General features: G+C 46.4%; 1 protein-coding gene across 3 annotated transcripts; it reads right to left on the bottom strand.

Moving 5' to 3' along the window:
* Positions 1-106: 106 nt before the first annotated feature.
* Positions 107-19,528, bottom strand: LRRC41 (leucine rich repeat containing 41). 3 transcript variants are annotated; one of them, XM_008151192.3, is made up of 10 exons: positions 19,294-19,528; positions 15,591-15,677; positions 14,875-14,945; positions 6,653-7,793; positions 2,778-3,038; positions 2,079-2,243; positions 1,889-1,987; positions 1,204-1,326; positions 921-996; positions 107-811 (listed from the first exon to the last, which is right to left on the bottom strand). In XM_008151192.3, the coding sequence occupies exons 1-10, from the start codon at positions 19,490-19,492 to the stop codon at positions 592-594; spliced, it is 2,442 nt and encodes an 813-aa protein (XP_008149414.1). In that variant the 5' UTR covers positions 19,493-19,528; the 3' UTR covers positions 107-591. The 3 variants fall into 3 exon arrangements, with proteins under 3 accessions (XP_008149414.1, XP_054577619.1, XP_028015888.1); XM_054721644.1 differs by lacking the exon at positions 19,294-19,528 and adding an exon at positions 18,125-18,431; XM_028160087.2 differs by lacking the exon at positions 1,204-1,326 and having other exon boundaries at positions 19,294-19,522.
* Between the last annotated feature and the right edge of the window lie 254 nt (positions 19,529-19,782).

The following is a 19,782-nucleotide window of genomic DNA, read 5'->3' as shown; positions in this document are numbered from 1 at the left end:
CTGGGTATAGCTGTTAAGTGGGAGGAGACAGGGAGAGGGGCTTCTTGCCCCATAGGGCCCTGCTGGATTTTGTTCTCTGGGAGAAAAATCATCAAGAAGGGCTGCATGATGTTTGCCCAAAATTTATTTTATAAGAAAAACTTTTTGGTTAAAAAAAAGAAAGGAATAAAGGTATGAAAGGGACTGAGGCCTGGGAGCAGCATGGTGAGCCCAGCAGAGAAGAGGCCTGGAAGTGGGCACTCCTATATTTCTCTAAAGCTTGGGTACCTGCTTGAGGTGGGAAAGCAGGAACCCCGGAGCAAGGGGGAGGGGGGCTGTCCTCAGTGACTGATGACCACTGTAACCTCCTGGCTCAGGGTTCTCCGGTTGCTGAGTAAGAGGCCCAAAGCCTTTAACCCCAGTTCTGGGAATGCCTTTGCTGGGCCCCACCAAGGCCTCCAGAACCTCAGTGCAAGGGAAGAAGGAAAATAGAGGGGGAAAAAGGGTGGCAGAAAGAGAAAGACAGAATTGGTTGGGAGTTCTGGGCAGCCCATGCCTCAGCCCTTGCAAGCTGATGATACTGAGCACGGACCTGTGAGGCACGGGGCCCCATCACATGGTGCTGACATAATCTGCGAAAGCCTGGGATGAGTCCCACGAGTCGCTAACCACATGGCAGGTAGCCCGGAGCCGCCGGATAGCTTCTCTGGCTGTGACTGCATCCTGGTCCAGCCAGTTCTGGAAAAGGCGCAGGTGACCAAAGGCTCCACGGCCCCAGCGCTCCAGCCGCTTGGCGAACTCCAGAAGCCCATCTGGCTTGATGCAGTTGGAACTGGTAGGGATGAGATGGGTTAGACACCCAGGAAGCAACTAATCTCTGGTCTGTGCTCCTGCAGCTCTATCCCGTGTTTCCTCCCCTCCTCCCAACCCCCAATGTATACCTGATGTCCAGCTGACACAGAGAGGAGGACGAATCCTCTGAGAAAACATCTGCCAGGGCCAGCAGGCCAGCATTCCCTAGGGAGAAGGGGAGAAATGCTGATAAACACTCAGGATAGGGAATAAGGTTATCCCAGCCTATTTCTGGCTGGGGAGGAGCCCAGCCTTCTGAAGTCTCAGCACACAACTATATTCTAACCCCCCATGCTTCCACTGAGTTTCTAGGTCAAAAGACTGGCTCCTCCCCCCTCTCTTCCCTCTCCATTCCCAGGGCCTTGCCCCCACCCAGGCGATTCCCTGGCAGCCGGAGGCCCTTCAATGTGGAGTTGCCCTTCATAGCAGCAACCATCTCAGGCAGAAATTGGGCTGGGCGCTTCTCAAACAGACGGCAGAAGGAGAAGGTAATCTCTGTCAAGAGAAATTAGAATAAATTCTGATGGCTGCATTAGGATTGGTGCTGCCCCTCCTGCCCCAGTTGGCCTTAGCAAAGGGTGTGAACATTTTATAGAGGCCCAGAAAGAGGAAGGAATTGTCCAAGACCCCCAGTAAGGCTAGAACTAAATCAAGATTCAAACCACAGATTAAGCCTAGATATTCACTTGGGAAGGTTCTCTGCAATGGGCAAAGTCTCCATTCACTTTCACTTATCCATTGACTGCCCTCTTTGTAGGGCTGGGGATTAGAGTCCAGTCTATGAGGAGAGCCTGTTGGCATATTAATCCCTCTCCACTACCATCATTTCTGTCAGCCACTGAAAGGTAAAAACTTTTGGGTGAGGCACTCTAAAAGAGTAATTTTCCATGTGTAGTATAGGAGGAGTTGAGTTTGGGATCTTTTAGAAAGAAGGCCAAGCAGGCTCTAAGTTTATAGTTGACATAAGGCCAATATAAAAACTGGCTCACTCAGTGAGACAGTGGCAGAGCTACAGTAAGCACTCAGGAATGCCACAGGTTCTGGATGAAAAACTTACCTTGAAGAGTCAGATTCTGTAGCAAAAAGAGCACCTCGCTCTGACAGTCAGCCAGATTCATGTCATGGAAGCTCAGTCTCTTCAGGGCGAGGTTGTACTCTGGATGGGGGCACAGGCCATGGGCCTCATTAGCTTTTCCAACGAATAATGCAAGGTTCCGTCTGACCTCCTTTACCACTCTGGGTCTTACCTTTGAGTGTCTGCAACACAAGCCCAAAATCCTGGGGAGAGGCAAAGGTGGTGCTATCCAGGGACAGCTGCTGCAGAGAACCTGAGGCCTTCAGTACAGAGCAGAGCAGTGGGGCTGACTGGGCTCCCCGTGGAAACCCCATCTCCAGCTGTTCCAGGCAGTTTTCTGGATATGGTAAGGAAAGGAGATTTCAGCTGGCCATCTACTTCAGCTGCATAGCAGGTCCTATTTGACCTTAATGGATTCACTAAAAAAAGGCGTATGTGTACTTGTCCTTCAGTGCCTATACTATATGCTAGGCACTGTCTTAGGTTCTGGAAATAGAGCAGTACATATGAAATTTAGTCCTTATTTTTATGGAGCTTTTAGTCCAGGAAGACTAGACCACTTGGACAAGCCAATATAACAAAGTATGCAGAGTGGTGGGATAGGAGACATACCGGAGTTCAGGGAATATACATACAGCAGGAGGACCTAATCTAGTTTAACAATTGTTCTTGGTTCAGACCCCTTTTCTGGAAGCTGATCTGCCATGGTCACTCCTTACTAGGTTTGTAGTCTGGGCCCTTAAGAATAGCAAGATAAACGGAACAGATTCCAGATAAGCCTGGTGGCAGGGCTGAATTTGAGGTCTTCCCACCTTCCCCACACATGCACCTGCACATTTGTGTAGACAGACACACACACACAGTGCTTCACCTGGTATCTCTTCATCCCCAATTATGTGGCTAGGGGGCCCTGCATTCCCTGGCACAGCAGGGTTGTCCCTTTGGCTGGGGTGGTCCACACGAATAGAGAGGACCCGCAGCAGGGGCAGGGCTCGCACAATGGCACGTGTCAGCTCCAGGATGGGCAGTGGTGAGAACAGGTCACTGAGATGCAGGGCACGGAGGCGGCATCCAGCCTGGCCTGACAGGGCCCGTAGGCTGTCCAGCAGGCGAAAGATGTTAGAGCCCAGGCCTATGGCAAGAAAGAGTCATGTGGGAGTGTCAGCAAGGGTAGCATTCAGAGACAACTCCAAATATTCCGATTGATAACTATAAAATCTTGAACTTTGGATCTGATTATTTAAAATCACTTGTCTCAACTATGCTGTCTTGCTTTTTTCCTCAGGTAACCAGCAAACTGATGTCTACTGTACTGGGTTTTGCCTTCAAGCATCAGTCAGGCAGAGTCATAAGACAGGATATGGTGGGCAGCATGTAGCTGCCAGCTGTATGATAGATCCAGGCAGCAGCAGAGGTCTCTGGGCTTTTTCTGCAAGTCATGGGGAACATCTGAAAACCAAGGACAATGATCCAATAGGGACTACTTTAAAAACTTATTGGGTGGGAATGGGGCAAAAAAGAATAACCATATCCCACAGAAAGGAGTAGGATCCAGAAAGTTAGAAAAGTTGCTTAATGCCACAAAGCAAATAATTCCATGGATTCTGCTTATTTCATTCAACTAAACCAGAACTTGGTAAATAAGGTGGGGTTTTATTTTGTTTTTAAATCTTCACTTGATACTTTGCCTTTTTTTTTTTTTTTTATGAGAGAGAGAGTGGAAGAGAGAAGGAAAGTCAGAAATATCGATGTGAGAGGAAATACATCGATTGGTTGCCTCCTGCACGTGCCCTGACCAGGGCCCGGACTGGGGAGGAACCTGCAACTGAGGTACATGCCCTAGAACAGATTCAAACCTGGGACCCTTCAGTTTGCAGGCCAATGCTCTGTCCACTGAGCCAAACTGGCTAGGGCAATAAGGTGGGGTTTTTTGTTGGTTTGTTTTTGTGTTTGTGTTTTTGCTAAGACAGCGAGCAACAAATCTTGTTCCTGCCTCTATAGCCTGATAACAAAAAACATGATGGGAACTGGGTAAGTAGAGTACTGTGGAAGTACAAAAGATGCGTACTTAAGACCCAGTTCAGTTTACATCAGTAAAGGTTTCCAGCTGAGTCCTAAAAAACATAAAGGAGCCTGGTTGGTGTGGCTCAGTGGTTGAGCATCAACCCATGAATCAAAAGGTCACCGGTTTGATTTCCAATCAGGGCACATGCCTGGGTTCTGGGCTTGATCCCCAGTAGGGGGCATGCAGGAGACGCCCATTGATGTTTCTCTCTCCCTCCCTCTCAAAAAATTAAAAAAAAAATTCTTTTCAATAAAGGAGATGGAGGGAGAAGAGTGATAGTGGCACAGAGAACCTGGTATACATAAGGCCTGAAGAAGAGTGGCAGGTTCTAAGAACTGAAAAATCAAAGTGGCTGGTGTATGGGGGTATAATGTTCAAGATGGAGGTAAGCAGCAGTGAAAACATGACCCTGTAAGCAAAATTAAGATATAATGGTGACAGGAAACCACTGAAGGGTTTTTAAGTGAAAAAATGGTTGGGCTTCAAGCATAGACAATGGATTACATGGTGAGTACTGACTCAGGAGGAACTGCTGAAGTGATGAATCCAGGTGAGAAGCACTAGTAGTCTGAATTAAGGATGTGGAGAGGAATAAATGGATTTGAGAAATAGACTGTAAAGATAGGACCTGGTAACCAAATATATTTGGAATAAGAAATAATGCAGGTTCCTTTTTCGGCAACTGAGTCAACTGTGATGTCCATTAAGAGAAGGAACATCATATATAGAGGGAAGAAGATACATTCAGGTTGGGGAGCTTGTGGTTTATGAAATGATAATCTAGTAATCAGTTGGATGGACATGTCTGAACTAATGTCAGAACCCGGGGGGGGGGGGGGGTCTTCAGCGTAGTTGGCCTTTGAAACCAAGGGAACGGACAGAATTGTCTAGGACAGTGCTGGGCAACCTTTTGAGCTTGATGTGTCAAACTTTGCCAAAAAACTGAGCATAACTCGGGTAGTGTGTCACTTTGAGGAAAAAACATTATTTCGCAAATGTTTCATCCTCAAGAGCAGCAAATGTTTCATCCTCAGCATGTGTCATCAGAAATGGCTACACGTGCCAGTGCTGACACGCGTATCATAGGTTCGCCATCACTGGTCTCGGAAGTGTGTAAAGTGGGAGAGCTCTGACCATTAGGAAAGACATAACATCCAGAGAGAGAGAAGGAAAAAGGGTTTTGAGGAAGTGTGAATGAGTATTTCATGAGGAAGACTGCTTAATGGCAAGTGCTGCCAAGAACTAATGTGAGGACTGAAAGGTATATATTGAACTTAGCAACAAGGAAGATCTTGCTTACAGCTCTTTGATGCATAGTGGGTATGTGAGCAAGACTGGAGTGGGCTGTGAGAGAAAACAGGTGACTTAAGGTTGTGAAGGGCAAGAGAAAATAGGTCTAGTTAATATGGGAGAGAAGTGGTGGTGGTAGATTTTGGTAAATACCCAACTGAATGTTTAAATGGTGGGGGAGGGACAGTGAAGAGAAGGGAGGCAACATTAGTGGTTTAAAAGCATGAACTCTGGAGCCAGGTTGTGTGGGTTTCAATCCTGGCTCTACTACTTACTACCTAGGTATCCTGGGCAAGTTACTTAACCTCACAGGGTTGTTGGAAGGATTAAATTAATATAATGGGAATACTTAAAGTATGCTTGGCACATACTAAGCAGTATATGAAAGCTCTTAATACTAAGAAACAAGCTTTCCTAAGGTGAGGGTATGGGTCCAGAGCACAGACAGAAGAGTTAGCTTTTGACAGGACGGTGGAGAAAGAAAGGATGAAAGTAGATGGAGAGTTTGTCGGCTGGCTAATAAATGAAGGAGTTTATGTGGTGGTGTCTGTTTTCTCTGTGAAGTAGGAGGTAAGGTCACCTACTAGTAAAATAGGAAGGGGAGAAAGGTTTGGAAGTGGTAGAATGGGAGCTGATGTTGCAAACACAGGATTTATCTAAGGTTGATAACTACAGTAGCACCAATATACATAGTTGTATGATTTTCTCTAGCAATGTTCGGTAAACTAGGCAAATTGCTAAATTTAGCCAGAATTAACTCTGCCTAGCTGGGCACAACCAGGTAGGAAAGAATTGCTTTGCAGGTTGCTGGTCTGATGTGCTCCACACCTCTGCCCTGGCTGGTGTGTCTAGTGGTTAGACTGTCCACCTGCACACAGGAAGGTTGCAGGTTCAATTTGTGGTCAAGGACACGTAACTCATTTGTGGGTTACCTTCACCACCACCACCCCTGTTGGGTCGAATGCAGGATGCAACTGCTTGATGTGTGTCTCACATCAATATTTATCTCCCTCTCCTCCCCCTCCACTCTCTCTGAAATTTAAAAAAGAAAGAAGTCCCACACTTCCTTGTCTGTACAGCTGCTTCTATATGCCTAGTGGGATCCAGCTTCAGTCCTGACTAGGCTTGCATACACTACTCCCACTGACCTTTGACCTACCATATCTAAAATGTACTCATTTTTCAGGTTCTCCTTGCCCCTCAGGAACCCTTCCAACTACTAAGCATGCCTGCAGACCTCATGTTCTTCCCTAACACCAATAGCCTGCCACGCTACATGCCTTCTGCCTCCCTGTGAGGCAGACAGGCCACATACCCCAGGTACTCCTCCATAGGATTGGGCATACATGTGCTGCTAAAAGATCCAAACCCTGGCCCTCTAGGGCACTCACCATTATAGGATAGTGTGAGGCTTTCCAGAGACACCCAGGAGCTCAGCAGGTGGCACAGTGTCAGAGCTGCCTCTGTGGAGAGTGGGACTGTGAAGAGCTCCAAGGTGGAGATGCTGCGGAATCGTTGGGAGGCCTCCAGTGCTGGAAGCCCCAGGCAGCTGGGATCTGACCCATCCAAAGCTCCACAAGCCACTTCCCCAATCTCCATCTCTTCCCCATCTTCCTTCTCACCAGCCACAATGAAAACAAAGTCATACAGGTCTTCAGACTCTGCACCAGACCCTTGACGAGTGCGAGCACCCTTTTTCCCTGTGGCTCTCTTAAAACGCTTTAAGGGCTTAGGCTGTGGGGCTGAGCTAGCTGGAGCCCTTTTAGATGCGGATGTGGAAGAAGAGGGAGAGGCAGAGGAGGTGGCTGGAGCAGAGGGTGGCTGCTTGGTGCCAGGAGCCTCATGGGAGGTAGCTGGAGGGTGCAGCTCCCTCTTACGGTCTATCCCACCTGCTCTCAGGCTCTCCTGTGTGCTCCTGCGTGTAACCCGAGTGGTAGGTGGGGCTCTGGCCATCTGCTTGGCTTCGCTCTTCCGACGGGAAGCCATCAGGGCTGCAGCGCATCGCTCAGCAGCATCCCTGCGAGGCCTGCGTGAGCCCAGCAGGAGGGAGCTTTCATCTCGGGATGGGGCCCGGCCTCGAGAGGCCTCTCCACAGAGGCGGCAGGGAGGACCACCAGGGCCTGGCTGCCAGAAGCCAGCACTCATGGTGAGGATAAGGATGAAAAGGGCTGACTCAGGCACAGGCCAGGAGTATAGTGACACCTGGTTGACAACCCCATGGTGAATAAGCTGATGCAACAGCTGTCGAAGTGATTGCTGAGCAGCCACATCAGAGAATAGCAGGTGGCGGAACTTGAGAGTGTGCAGGGAACTGGCCAGGGTCTCCAGAACCCTGCGGTTTGGCTCAGCCACCAGCTCAGTTGCACCCTGCAGCATGTTGCAGATGGTGAGCTGCCGGACATGGCGGGAGCTGTGTAGAAGAGGTGAGAAGCGCTGGTCACAAAGACGCTTATCAGAAGACACGTCAATGGTTCCACGTAGAACATGGGAAAAAAAGGCCTCCATAAACTTGGCTCGCCAACACGTCACGCTCTGAAAGCAGAGAACATGCCAGACAGCTGTGATAGTAAGAGTGCTACCCATGGAACCATCATCATACTAGTTTCCTAGCTATTTAGTATGCCAGGCAACATTCTAAGTAATTTATACAAATTCACTTAATCCTCACATCTTTGGGGCATGTATTACTACTATAAGCCTCATTTTACAGGTTAAAAAAAAAAAGGGCACAAAGGTTATTGCCTGTGATTACACAGGTAAGTGGCAGAATCAAGATTTGAGTCCAGGTCCTAGCAGGATAGCTCAGTTGGTGAGAGCATCAACCTGATACACCAAGGTTATGGGTTCAATCCCTGGTCAGGGCACATACACACATTAATGAGTGCACAAATAAGTGGAACAACAAATTGATGTTTCTCAAACACCCAGTAAGAAAGCTTTTTTTCAAAACACAAAGATTTGAGCCTAGGAAATTTGGTTCCAGAGACCAGTTTGCTAAAGTGCTTCACAAGTGAAAGTCAATCCTGTAAATTCTCCCATGTTTCTAGAATCTGATCCCAACTTTCCATTCTTAAAACTACCTACCTTTGTTCAGTAACCTTATCACCTCACACCTGACTATTAGCCTCCTGACTGCTCTCTGTTCCCTTTCCCCCATTCCAAACTCACAAGTCCACTGGACTTATCTTTGTAAAATACCTGATTACATTATTCGGCTTTACTGTTTTTTTTCTTTTTTGTACATTATCTGTTATAAAAAAAAAAACCCATGTTTTCCCACTATCCAGTGTTAATTTGAAGATCCTCTCCTTGTCAGGAAAAGCCCTCCACAATATAACCTCTGCCTACCTCAAAAGTTTATTTCCCACACATCTTACTCCATGAATGCTTTGCTCTGGCCAGGCTTGATTACCTCACTGACCCAATCTGCCTTCTATGTCCTTTCCTATATTTGCCCCAAATGCTTTCCATTACCAAAGCGAATAGGTTTCCTGAAAGGACCTTTCACACTCTGTGTTTGTCTCTCAGTATGCCCCCTTCACTATCCTCCTGCCTCTTTTGTTGGGACTACTCAGGTCTTAGACTTTGGTAGACATGCCTCATGGTGTTGAGTCTCTTTGCCTGTGCTCATCTTATCCCAGACATTAGAAATTCCTGGAGAGCAGGAACCAAATCTTAAATTTGTTTTCTCCAAAGCAATAGTTATTTGCTTTGATGGATATGAGACTTCATCAGGCTATTCTGATACATAGAAGAACTTAAGTGCAAGTGATTTTGAACCTTAATTGCACATCAGCATTTACTGTGGGACTTTTTCGCCTTAAATTCATACACCGGGTACCCAGACTTGAAGATTCTATGTTACATCTGACATAAGGTCTGTGCATCTGTTTATTTTTAAACTTCCCCTAATGATTTTGATCTCAGAGGTTAGGATTCACTGCTATCTATCCCAAAAGGACACACTGAGACAGACTTCCCTAAGTTGCCATTCTCTCCCAAGGTGCATAGAAAGTAGGCTGACCTTGATACAGGTGCCAGCTCTGCTACTATACTCTGGACCTTTCTGAACTTCTCTTCATCTGTAAAACCTGCTTCACAGGTTTGTGGTGAAGATCAAATGAGGCAATGAACATTAAAGTACTTTGTAAACTGTAAAATACAAAATGTAACTTCTGCTGATAATTAGCCAAGATGGGGCAATGTGAAATGGACTTGATGAAGGCAGAGCCTGCTAAGTAGAGTACTTACTCAGCCTGAAGCAAAGGTAATGGGGGCCTAAGTGTTTCCCAAGATTAAAAGACACATTGGTACTTACCCGACCTCTGTGCATTCCCTCATACCAGAGTGACCCCCAATCTATATCTGAGGTTCTTGGCAGGAACTGGGCCCCTATTATTCTGAGGCAAAAGTGTCATTCCCTTTACACTCACTATTCCCCAAGCCTGCCTGCTGTAATATTAATTAGGAATCTTAAATTTGTTTTCTCCAAAGCAATAGTTATTTGCTTTGATGGATATGAGACTTGGAATTACTTCTTCATGCTTGAGGTAACTGCATGGCAACAAGAGGACCTCTCTCACCAGTAGCAGTTGGGGGTGTTAGGGGAACAGAAAAAAATACCTGGCAACCAAATCTCTACTCAGCAAAAGGGTTATTTCTGAATCTAAATCCTACCTCACTCTAGCACTTTCACTGGCCCACACTCACACCCTTGAAAAACATTGGTAACACTAGCAAGGCTTCAACTTCACAAATGAGAAGGTTGGATGGTTATTGTAGATCTGGGCCTAAAATATGGACAAAGATGTGAACCAAGATATTGTGGCTGTTTCCGACCATGAGGCATGTGGAATATGTAGTTTAGATAACTAAATACTGGGCTTTTTCAGACATTTTATTGGTTGATGAAGAGTACTGGTTCCATCAGAAATGGAACACCTCAAGCTCTCTATATCATATGAGAGCAGCAATGATATAGTGATTAGGAGCATGTGCTCCTGAGCCAGACTGCCTCAACTTGAATCCTGGGGTCTTCTGTTCACTAACGTTAGGCAAGTCACTGCACCTCCTTCTGCCTCAGTTTCATCATTTGCAAAGTGAAGAAGACAAATATACTGACATCATAGAGTTGTGAGGATTAAATGAGTAATAAAGTTAGTTATGACAGCTATCGCAGTGGCTTTTATTCTCATGAATTAATGCATGAGCAGACAGCAGTTTTCACTGCATTTTATTCCATCACTCCTTTTTAAAATCTATGCTAAAACTTCAAAGCTGAAAAAATACCTGAGAGATCTAGTCCAAGCCATTCATTTTATGGACCTGTATAACTCAGACAATGAAAACTGATTTAAATACTTTCATTTTAGCCCTAGCTGGTTTGGCTTAGTGGATAGAGTGTCATCCTACGGACTGAAGGGAACCAAGTTCGATTCTGGTCAAGGGCACATGCCCAGATTGTGGACTCGATCCCCAGTAGTGGGCATGCAGGTGGCAGCCAATTAATGATTCCCTCTCATCATTGATGTTACTATTTATCTCTCTCCCCCTTCCTCTCTGAAATCAATTTTTAAAATTATATATATACATACACACACACACACACACATACACTTTCATTTTAGTGACACCAGGGGAAATGAGGCATCACCAAAGAGGTGAAATGATATTTGCCTCCAACATAATCCTTGGCCTATGCACAATGGGCTGGCAGCTCAGGCACTGGCTGGGGGGGGGGGGGGGGGGAAGAAGTGTGTGTACAAGCTAGGAATGGCGAAATATTTTCTTGTACTAAACTGTTGCAGCCAGCAAGTGTTTATTAAACTATTGTCCACTGTTGCCTTTCTGATAATAGAAATATTTTTTTGTGGAATTATAAAGCAAAAAATCATGTGCAGCCTGGCTGGGTTATCTCAGTGGTTGAGCATAGACCTATGAACCAGGAAGTTGAGGTCTGATTTCCCATAGGGGCACATGCCCAGGTTGGGGGCTCAGTAGGGGGCATGCAGGAGGCAGCCAATCAATGATTTTTTTCTCATCATTGATGTTTACCTCTTCCTCTCTGTATTCAATAAAAATAAAAAGTCATGTGTAAACCAACTATGGAATGTACATATATGTATGTGAATAACTTTAGATACTTGTTATAACACTGAGACAATTCAGAAGTTTCAAAGGCTTTTTTTTAACATTATAGTACCATTTCATTAAACATTTTTACCATGTATTTAAATATTTTTAGAATATGACTTTATGAATATTTTGAAAATATGGATGTACTAGCCTATATAATAAAACCCTAATATGCAAATTGACCAAACGGAGGAACAACCGGTCTCTATGATGCGCACTGACCACCAGGGGGCAGACACTCAATGCAGGAACTGCCCCCTGGTGGTCAGTGCACTCAGCCAGAAGCCCTGAACCAGGCTCACGGCTGGCAAGCGCAGCAATGGTGGCGGGAGCCTCTCCCACCTTCGCAGCAGTGCTAAGGACTCCTTGGAGGATGTCCGACTGCCAGCTTAGGCCAACTCCCTGCCGGCAGTTGGAAATCCCCCGAGGGGTCCCGGACCGTGAGAGGGTGCAGGCTGGGCTGAGGGACCCACTCGCCCAGTGCACGAATGTCATGCACTGGACCTCTAGTATTTAATAATTCCTGCATTATTGAGTATTTAAATTGTTTCTAGCTTTTTGATATTAAACTTTGCTGTAATGAACATCTGGAAATAAATTTTCATGAGTATCTCAATTTTTATATACTATAAATTATAAGTAGAATTTCCAAAGAATTGGAATATTTTAAAGACTCTTGACAATTATCACCAGATTGCCCACCAAGAAAGTTGTAACATTTCTGCTCCCACCAATAGCATATTAAAATGCAAGTTTTACCCACCCCTAGAATTACCTTTTAAAACAAAACCAAATCAAAACAAGACTTTACAATGTAAGAAGTACAATTTTACTTTCTCATTTTTTATTATTGAGATTGAACATTTTTCACTTTATTGGAGATTTTTATATATTTTGTGACTTATCCAAATCTTTACTCATTTTATTCCACTGGGGCTTTTGTCTTATTCTCTGTATTCTTTTGATTTGCAAATGTTGTTGCAACCATCCTTTCCCAGTTTAGGTATCTTTTAAATTGTATTCATAGTTTTGGCATTTTATATGGTCAAATATGTTCATATTTTCTTATTTGATCCTGCCCATTTAATAATTAGCACCAGTAACCTTTATTCTTTTTTAGTTGTTTAGTGTTTTTATTTTTTACAATTTAATCTTTAATCCATATAGAAATTATTTTAGTGTAAAGTGAGACTCTATTTTTTCCAAATGGTTAATCAATTACTAGAGAATCATTTATTGAATAATCCTTCATTTCCATACTGCTTTGTCTCCAGAATATCTATAGTACTCTACAGATCTCTTAATACACACACACGAGTACTACACAATTAGAAATACTATTGCTTTATAAGCAGTCAGGGGCTATGTCTAACTTGCTCACCACTGTATTGCTAGAACCTAGCACAGTGCCTGGAACTGAGCAGGCATTCAATAAGTGTTTTCGAATCATGAATGAAGTGAAAGTTACTGCCATGCAAAAGTGGGAAGCAGAAGAAGACACCCTCTGGAATAAATGAATATGCTCCAAGTCAGGACCCCTGTCTAGGTGATTGTTAGGTCACCAAGCCTGGGGTTTCCTAAATTTCTGAAATGCTGAAACAAAAAACAATTTAACAAATAGACATTCTTTTTCCAGGAAGCTCAAGCTAATGTTGGGGAAAAAGCTTTCCCCAAGAGAAAGATATCACAATCTCCATCACTGGCTAGTCAACCATACTGCTTGGGAAACACTGGAACAAAGTGAATCTCATGTTTCTTGAAAGGTTGCATGAAGCCGTTACTGTTTTCTAATATTTTTGCGTTCAATTCTCTTCCTAATAAGGGCTAATTCCTGTACATAGTGCCTGAGGATTTTGTTAGGCCTCAGTGTCATCACACTGAACTCCAGGGGTTGTGTCCAAATCTGAAAGTGAAAAAGCTGAAGGATATGGAGCTGAATATTACTGAACCTAGTGCATCCCAGAAATGCAACCTCCAGTTCCTAATAAGCTTGTTGCCTTGTCATTTGGCCTCATTCACCATATAAATCCCAGTTCAAATACTCTTTCCTAGAAAAGATTTTTTTGCTCTCTTTTTCCTCAGTCTCCTTCCTACTCTCTATCACACCACTTATCCTACCATACATGATGTATTTCCCCACTAAACTGATAATTCCTCAAGATTAGGAATTGTGTCTGTATTTCCAGTATCTAGCCTATGACCTGGTATGTGGTAAGTTTTAGTAAATGTTTATTGAACTCAATTTGTCCTGTCACCTAATTATAGAGTAAAAAATAAAGTTCTGCTTAAATGAGATCTCCAATGAGTTATATCTGAACCAATGAATAATAGAATCTCAGGGTTAAAAGGAGCCCTAAAACTCATCTTGTTCAAACTTTTACCATGTTGAATTTCCTCTATAATATCCTTGTGTCAAATAGTTATGTAGGATCTGTTTGAACACTTAGAAATGGGAAGCTTCTTACAACTGGAATTCACATGTTTCATCACCAGTAAGCTCAGAGTTTAAAAGTTCTACATTCAGTTTAGCAAACATTTATCCTCCTTTAGCTTCCACACAGAACAAGTAAATTAATCCCTCTTTCATGAGACTACCATTCAAATATTTAAAACAGTTCATGTTCCCCAAGTCTTCTCTTTTTTCAGGAAAAACATCTCCAGTCTTCCATATGTGACTCACATGATGTGGCTTTGACTTCTTTCTCCATACTCCAGGAATAGCCTGACTACTGCAGAGCCAGGCAGATCTACTCTCCCCCTTGTCCTTCGGTCTATATTATAGTTACATTAGTTCACACAGCTCAGGGTACAGTCTCTATATGAGTGGCTTTAGCACACTGTTGACTAAAACCCCTTAATTTTTTTATACAAGCCAGATCCCTCCATCCCCTACCCTGAGGTCCCCAATTGGAATTTTTTAGACTCAACTGAAGAGTTGGCCCTAGCTGGTTTGGTTCAGTGGATAGAGTATCGGTCTGCAGACTGAAGGGTCCCAGGTTCGATTCTGGTCAAGGGTACATGCCCCGGGGTTGCAGCTTGATCCCCAGTAGCGGGTGTGCAGGAGGCAGACAATCAATGATTCTCATCATTGATGTTTCTATCTCTCCCTTCCTCTCTGAAATCAATAAAAATAAAACAAAATAAAATAATAAAATAAAAAGAGTTGGATTATCATGTTAAATTTTATCTTGTTAAGTTTGACCATTGCTCCAGGCCTGTTAAGACCTCTGTGAATCGGGGTTCTGCCATCATTGTGATCACTACTTTCTCTGTTTTGTGTCACCTGTAAACACGGTGAGCAAGCAAGTCAGTGACAAAGGCCAAATGGTGAGGTGTCTTATGATAAGCTATCAGAGCCCTCCTCCCAAATTCACTCCATTCCTCCCTGCACTTTACCCATACACAACTTATGTTTGTGTACTGCTCCTGCTTTTCACTGCAAAGTCAGGCCAGAGTTCTACCTGGTGTCTTAACTTACTTCCAGACCGGAAGGCCTTGTCTTCATCAGTTCATCCCATAGTCGGCGCCAGATGGCCTGAGTGGAGAGGCCTGTAGGGAGAAATATCACATTTACTTGGCTGCTCCTCGGCCACCATGAGTGAAGTATATCAGCCTTTTAATGTTGTCCTCTGGATTCACAAGAGCAACTGGCTCTAGAGACAGACTACCTTGGTTTAAATATCAGCAAACCACACTCTAGCTGTGTGACCTTGGACAAGTTACTTAATTTTTCTGTACCTTAGTTTCCTTATCTGTAAAATGTAGTTAATAATAACTATTTCACAGAACTGTTGAAAAGATTTAATAAGTTTCTTCAGGTAAAGTGCCTAGGACAGTGCTTGGCACATCAGAGTTAATTAGATAAATGTTAGTTCTCAACAGATGTGTCCATTGTGGGGTTTGAGAGGCAACTTGGTAAAACAGAAAAACAAAGATTCAGAAGATTTGGGTTCTAGTCTGGCTTTGCTATTAATTGTGGTGTGACTGTGGTCGCACTTTTATTAGTATACCAGGAACCACACACTTGTTTTATGTTTTACAGGGCACTGAAGAATCAGATAAGAAAGTAGGTGTGAGGGTACTTTTGGAAAATCCTGAAGTTTTACACAGGTATCAGGTGTAATATTTACCTGAAGAACATTATGGTGTCTTGCTTACAATCATTCACTGAGAAAGAGAGAGAAAGACACTCACCTTTCTTGAGGGCAGTTTCCTCAATCCTCTCCAAGTAATATATATTGAGCAGAGGTAAGATGCTTTGAAGTATTGGGCCTGGGAGGGCTACAAAAACCAAAACACAAAATTTACTTTTTTTCTGCCAGGTTTCTTAGCATTATTTATCCTATTGGGGAATAAAAAAAAAGAAGAAGAAGAAGAGCAAACATCTCTTTTGACAAATGGAACCTATAGACACAAACCTGAAGATAATTCAAACTCTGGTCCACTTATCTTTAGCCACTTAGTTGGCAGCTAGAATTCCATGGCCCTACACATTTACAAGGGTGAGATAATCCCACAAAGCAAGCTAATATGCTCATTTAGGAGCTGGTCAGTTTACTTCTGTCCAAGCATAATGAATGATCCTACATTTAAAAAGTCCTGTTGAATATGTGTGATTAAATAAGTCCTTCATAATCTGGGCCCTACACACTTCTCCAGCTCCCTGCTTTGTCTGCTACACTTCAGCCACACTAAACTACTTTTTTTACTTATCTAAGGTGTTACCCTGCTTTCTGCCTCTGTACATGAGATTCACTTTCTTAAGCTGTTCTCCCCTTCAAGAATATCCTTGTCACTTTCTGAATAACAACTACTCATCTTTCAAGTATCACATGTACTTTATTAAGCCTTTCCTGAATTCCCTTCCCATTCTTCCAGGTTGGCTACTTCCATTCTTTGGGCACCCACTATGTCCAAAACTAGTACTTTGCTAAGAAGAATAGAAATAGGCTCTATACTCAAAATTCAATATATCTTAAAATCAAAACTTGCTTGCTGACTTCCCTAGATCTCAGAGGCATTACAGTATTATGGCTAAATGGTTTGGTCTCTAGAGTTGCACAAAACTGGATGAAATCCTGGTTGTACTAAATTAATTATGAATCCATGAGCAAATTAATGTCTTTAAACCTAAATTTCCTCAATTTTAAAACAGAGATAATAATAACTACCTCATAACATTGTTGTGAAAATTAAAGATCATGCTTGTAATCTTTTTAAGGCCATGCTGGCCATAATAAGCTCACTAAATGTTGGCGATTACTATTCTTATTCTGTCAATAGCATCTCTGTCCAGCCAAGAATAAGTTTAAGAACTTGGAGTATACCATAATTAATGAAAATCTTTAAAAACTTCCATTCTAGTATCTCTTTTTATATTTATTTGTAGAATAACTGAATCTTGCTATTCAAGAACCTAGTACAATTCTTAGTATATAGTAGGTACTCAAAGTACTTGCTGAATAAAAGCACTAATTCCCTATGCTATTACACTAATGTAGGCTCTCTATTGCATTTCAGATAAAGTCCAACCCATATATTGGCATTCAAGGTATAACATACCTGTTTTACTTATGTTTCCTCATTGTATCCTTTCCTGCTACCTCTATTCACTTTCTCCACAAAGTAAAATCAGTCCACCTCCTCCAGGAAGCCTTTCCTGGTTGTCAGGCCGCATTGAGACCTCCCTCCCAAACAGCACTGCTCAGCAGGCCTCTTACTTGGCTCCTCTAAGAGGCCTAAGGATCCAGCTTTTCCTGTGTGACCATTTACCTGGAGTAGGCCATGGAGCTCTTCCTCCTCTCTCCCTCCAATCTACTCCCCGCTTAGCCATCCACTCCCACAGCCGCCGGGATTCTCATCCCCTACCATCCACACACTCCTCTCTTCCCTTCTTCATTCTTCTTAAGCCAGGCTCTTCCGTGCTTCTCTCCAGCCTACACCTTTAATGCTTCCTCTTCTCAACCCGGGGCCTCCACACCGAGTCCTCTGTCCTCATGGCCTCCAGTATCCTAGAAGCTCCAGGCTGACGCAGCCAGATCCCGGCTGCCTCTTCCACCTGCCCCAGGACTTTTCTGCGCCCCCTGCCCACTCCACGGAGACTTTCCTCCTGTTTCTTGTGGGTCAGCCTGACCCTTCTCTTAGATTTTGGCACAGAGGCTCCACAATCCCCTCCCCCACTAGGCCTGAGGTATTCGCCAGCCTTCCCCCCAGGACATAAAGACACTGGCCTCTTCAGGATCCGACCCCACCACACCAAGGGCCTTCCCACATCCCTGGGCCTCCTTAACCACTCTCCACAGCCTCGGGGCTTATTCCTAGGGGCCCCCACCGCCGAAAAAGACCCATACTCCTGGGCCTTTTCTCCACATCCTCCTCATGATATAACCCAAAGCCCCATCCCAGGCCTTCAAGCCATCCATCCTGACCTCAGCAGGGCCTTCCTCCTGGCAAAGACACCACCACCACTCCTGAGGCCTTCTCCACAACACCCCCTTCCCAGGCCTAGGGCCTCCTCTCTCTCCACCCCTCCCCCTCCGAGGCCTGGGCCTGGCCTGTGATAGACACCAACTTGAGCCCAGGCCTCAACCCCACCCCTCAACCACCGTCTGTCAGGCCCCAGGCCTCCCTGGTCCCCTGTGTGGGCGGCCTATCCTCCAGAGGCCCTCGCTCTCCTCTCTTGCATTCCCACTATCAGTCCTCACGATGCCCACCCGAGTTTTACTCACCAGCGGGCAGGCTGCGACCCGGCGTACCCACCCCACAGCCAGGCCTCCTGGTGCCCATCGGCTGCAGGCCTCCTCCCCTCCGTTACTCGGCCCACCGCGGCCTGCCATGCTCTCCGGCCCATCAGCGAGGCTGTTCGTCTCGTCCTCCCAAGCTCCTCATCCTAGCGCCCCAGGCCGCCGGCCTTTGCTGCTCAGGGTGGGCGCCCTCCGCCCAAGCCGGGCCCGTGGGTCGCCGCCGCTCTCAGGCCTGGGGCCTCCTTTCTCTCCCACTCGGATCAGGGCCTCCTAGCGGCGATGCGCCCCCTCCCAGTACGGGATCCCCGGGCCGTGGCCCCGCCTGGGGCCTCCTTGGCCCTTCCCGCCGGTCCGTCATTCGAGCCTCCCTGGATTGCTGACCCGCTCCGGGCCTCCCTTCGCCCGCTCTCGGCCCTTCCCTGCCGCTCCAGCCAGTCCGAGTGGCCTCGGGCGCTCCCCGCCGGGCCCGTCAGTCCGTCGCTCAGTCAGCGAGGCACTGAGGCCCCCCGCCTTCAGTTCGCTCCCCTCCGCCCCGGGCCGTCAGACAGGCCTCGGCACCCCAAGCCTTTCGGCCTCTCCCCCAGCCCCGTCCCTCACTCCTCAACCCAATGGGCTACCCTCTCCCATCGGCTCGGCCTCCGGGGTCTCAGCACCCATGGGTGTCAGGCAGATAGCGGAGGCTCCGCGCTGTCAATCAGGTTGGGTGGCCCCGGGCCTGGCCTCCCTGCCTCAGGCCGGGCCTCCCAACCTCGGCCCCCGCCCCCAAACAGCAGGGCCATCCCTGCCCGTCGGCTCGACATCCTAGCCTCCCCTGCCCGGTCCAGCCCGAGTGTCAGTTCGGTGCCCACGAACCGGTCCGCTAGTCCAGCCTCTGAAGTCCGAGCCCTGCCGGCTTCGCCCCAGCCCGGGCCTCCTGGCCTCGCCCCCCGCGCCCCCCAGCCAGGCCGCGGAGCGGGTCCACCTGCCGGCTTGGTCCCCGTCTTTGCTCTGCCCGGTCTAGTCGGCCACGGAATTCAGGCTCCGACCAGACGGCCTGGCTTCCAGTGCCCCGGGCTGGGCCTTGCCCCGGGCCTCCCGGCCTCGCCCCCCGCGCCCCCCGGCCGCTGGGCCGCCTCCGCTCACTGCCAGAGGTAGCCCCTCACCCCGCGACTTACCCCACACCCCGCTCTCCAGAACCCCCATATGGGCGCTCACCGCCCGCCCGCACAGCTCGAACAGGGCGGGGGGAGCGCTGGGGCCCGAGGCCGAGCTCTTCGCTGGCGCCGCCTCCCGGGACGTGGCCTCCATGGTCGTTGCCGCCGCTACCTCACAGAACCAGCAACTCCGGGCGCGCCAGGCCTCGGGCGCCGCCATCTTGGGGAGGTGCGCGAGCCCGAGAGTGGCAGCCGCGGGCCGCCATCTTGAAAAGGTCAGCAGTTAGGACGGTTTCATCAGCAATGTGGGTAAGAATGAGAACTGCGCTAAAGGAACACTGAGTAAATCTGCATACTTACAAGGTTTCTTGGAAGGCGATAGTTCAAATAAACACCTATATCAACATATTTGGGTCTGGCGGGACGAAAGAGACATTTCTTAGTAAATCCTTCTCAGGCGTAAATACCAGCTACCCCTAACCCCTGCCTATGGACGGTAGTACATGCCAA

The sequence above is a fragment of the Eptesicus fuscus genome, chromosome 9 (genome assembly GCF_027574615.1).
Source record: "Eptesicus fuscus isolate TK198812 chromosome 9, DD_ASM_mEF_20220401, whole genome shotgun sequence".
Classification (NCBI taxonomy): Eukaryota; Metazoa; Chordata; class Mammalia; order Chiroptera; family Vespertilionidae; genus Eptesicus; species Eptesicus fuscus.
Note: the sequence above shows the minus strand (reverse complement) of the source record. Positions and strands in the feature narration are given on the sequence as shown.

What these genes read in the sequence shown, in the direction of transcription:
- LRRC41 (XM_008151192.3), bottom strand. Translation starts at nt 19,492, where the DNA reads ATGGCGGCGCCCGAGGCCTGGCGCGCCCGGAGTTGCTGGTTCTGTGAG. An exon ending in TGTGTTGCAGACACTCAAAG is followed by an intron (nt 1,988 to 2,078) that starts GTAAGACCCAGA and finishes GCCCCCATCCAG; the next exon opens with AGTACAACCTCGCCCTGAAG. An exon ending in GCTGCCAGGGAATCGCCTGG is followed by an intron (nt 997 to 1,203) that starts GTGGGGGCAAGG and finishes CCTTCTCCCTAG; the next exon opens with GGAATGCTGGCCTGCTGGCC.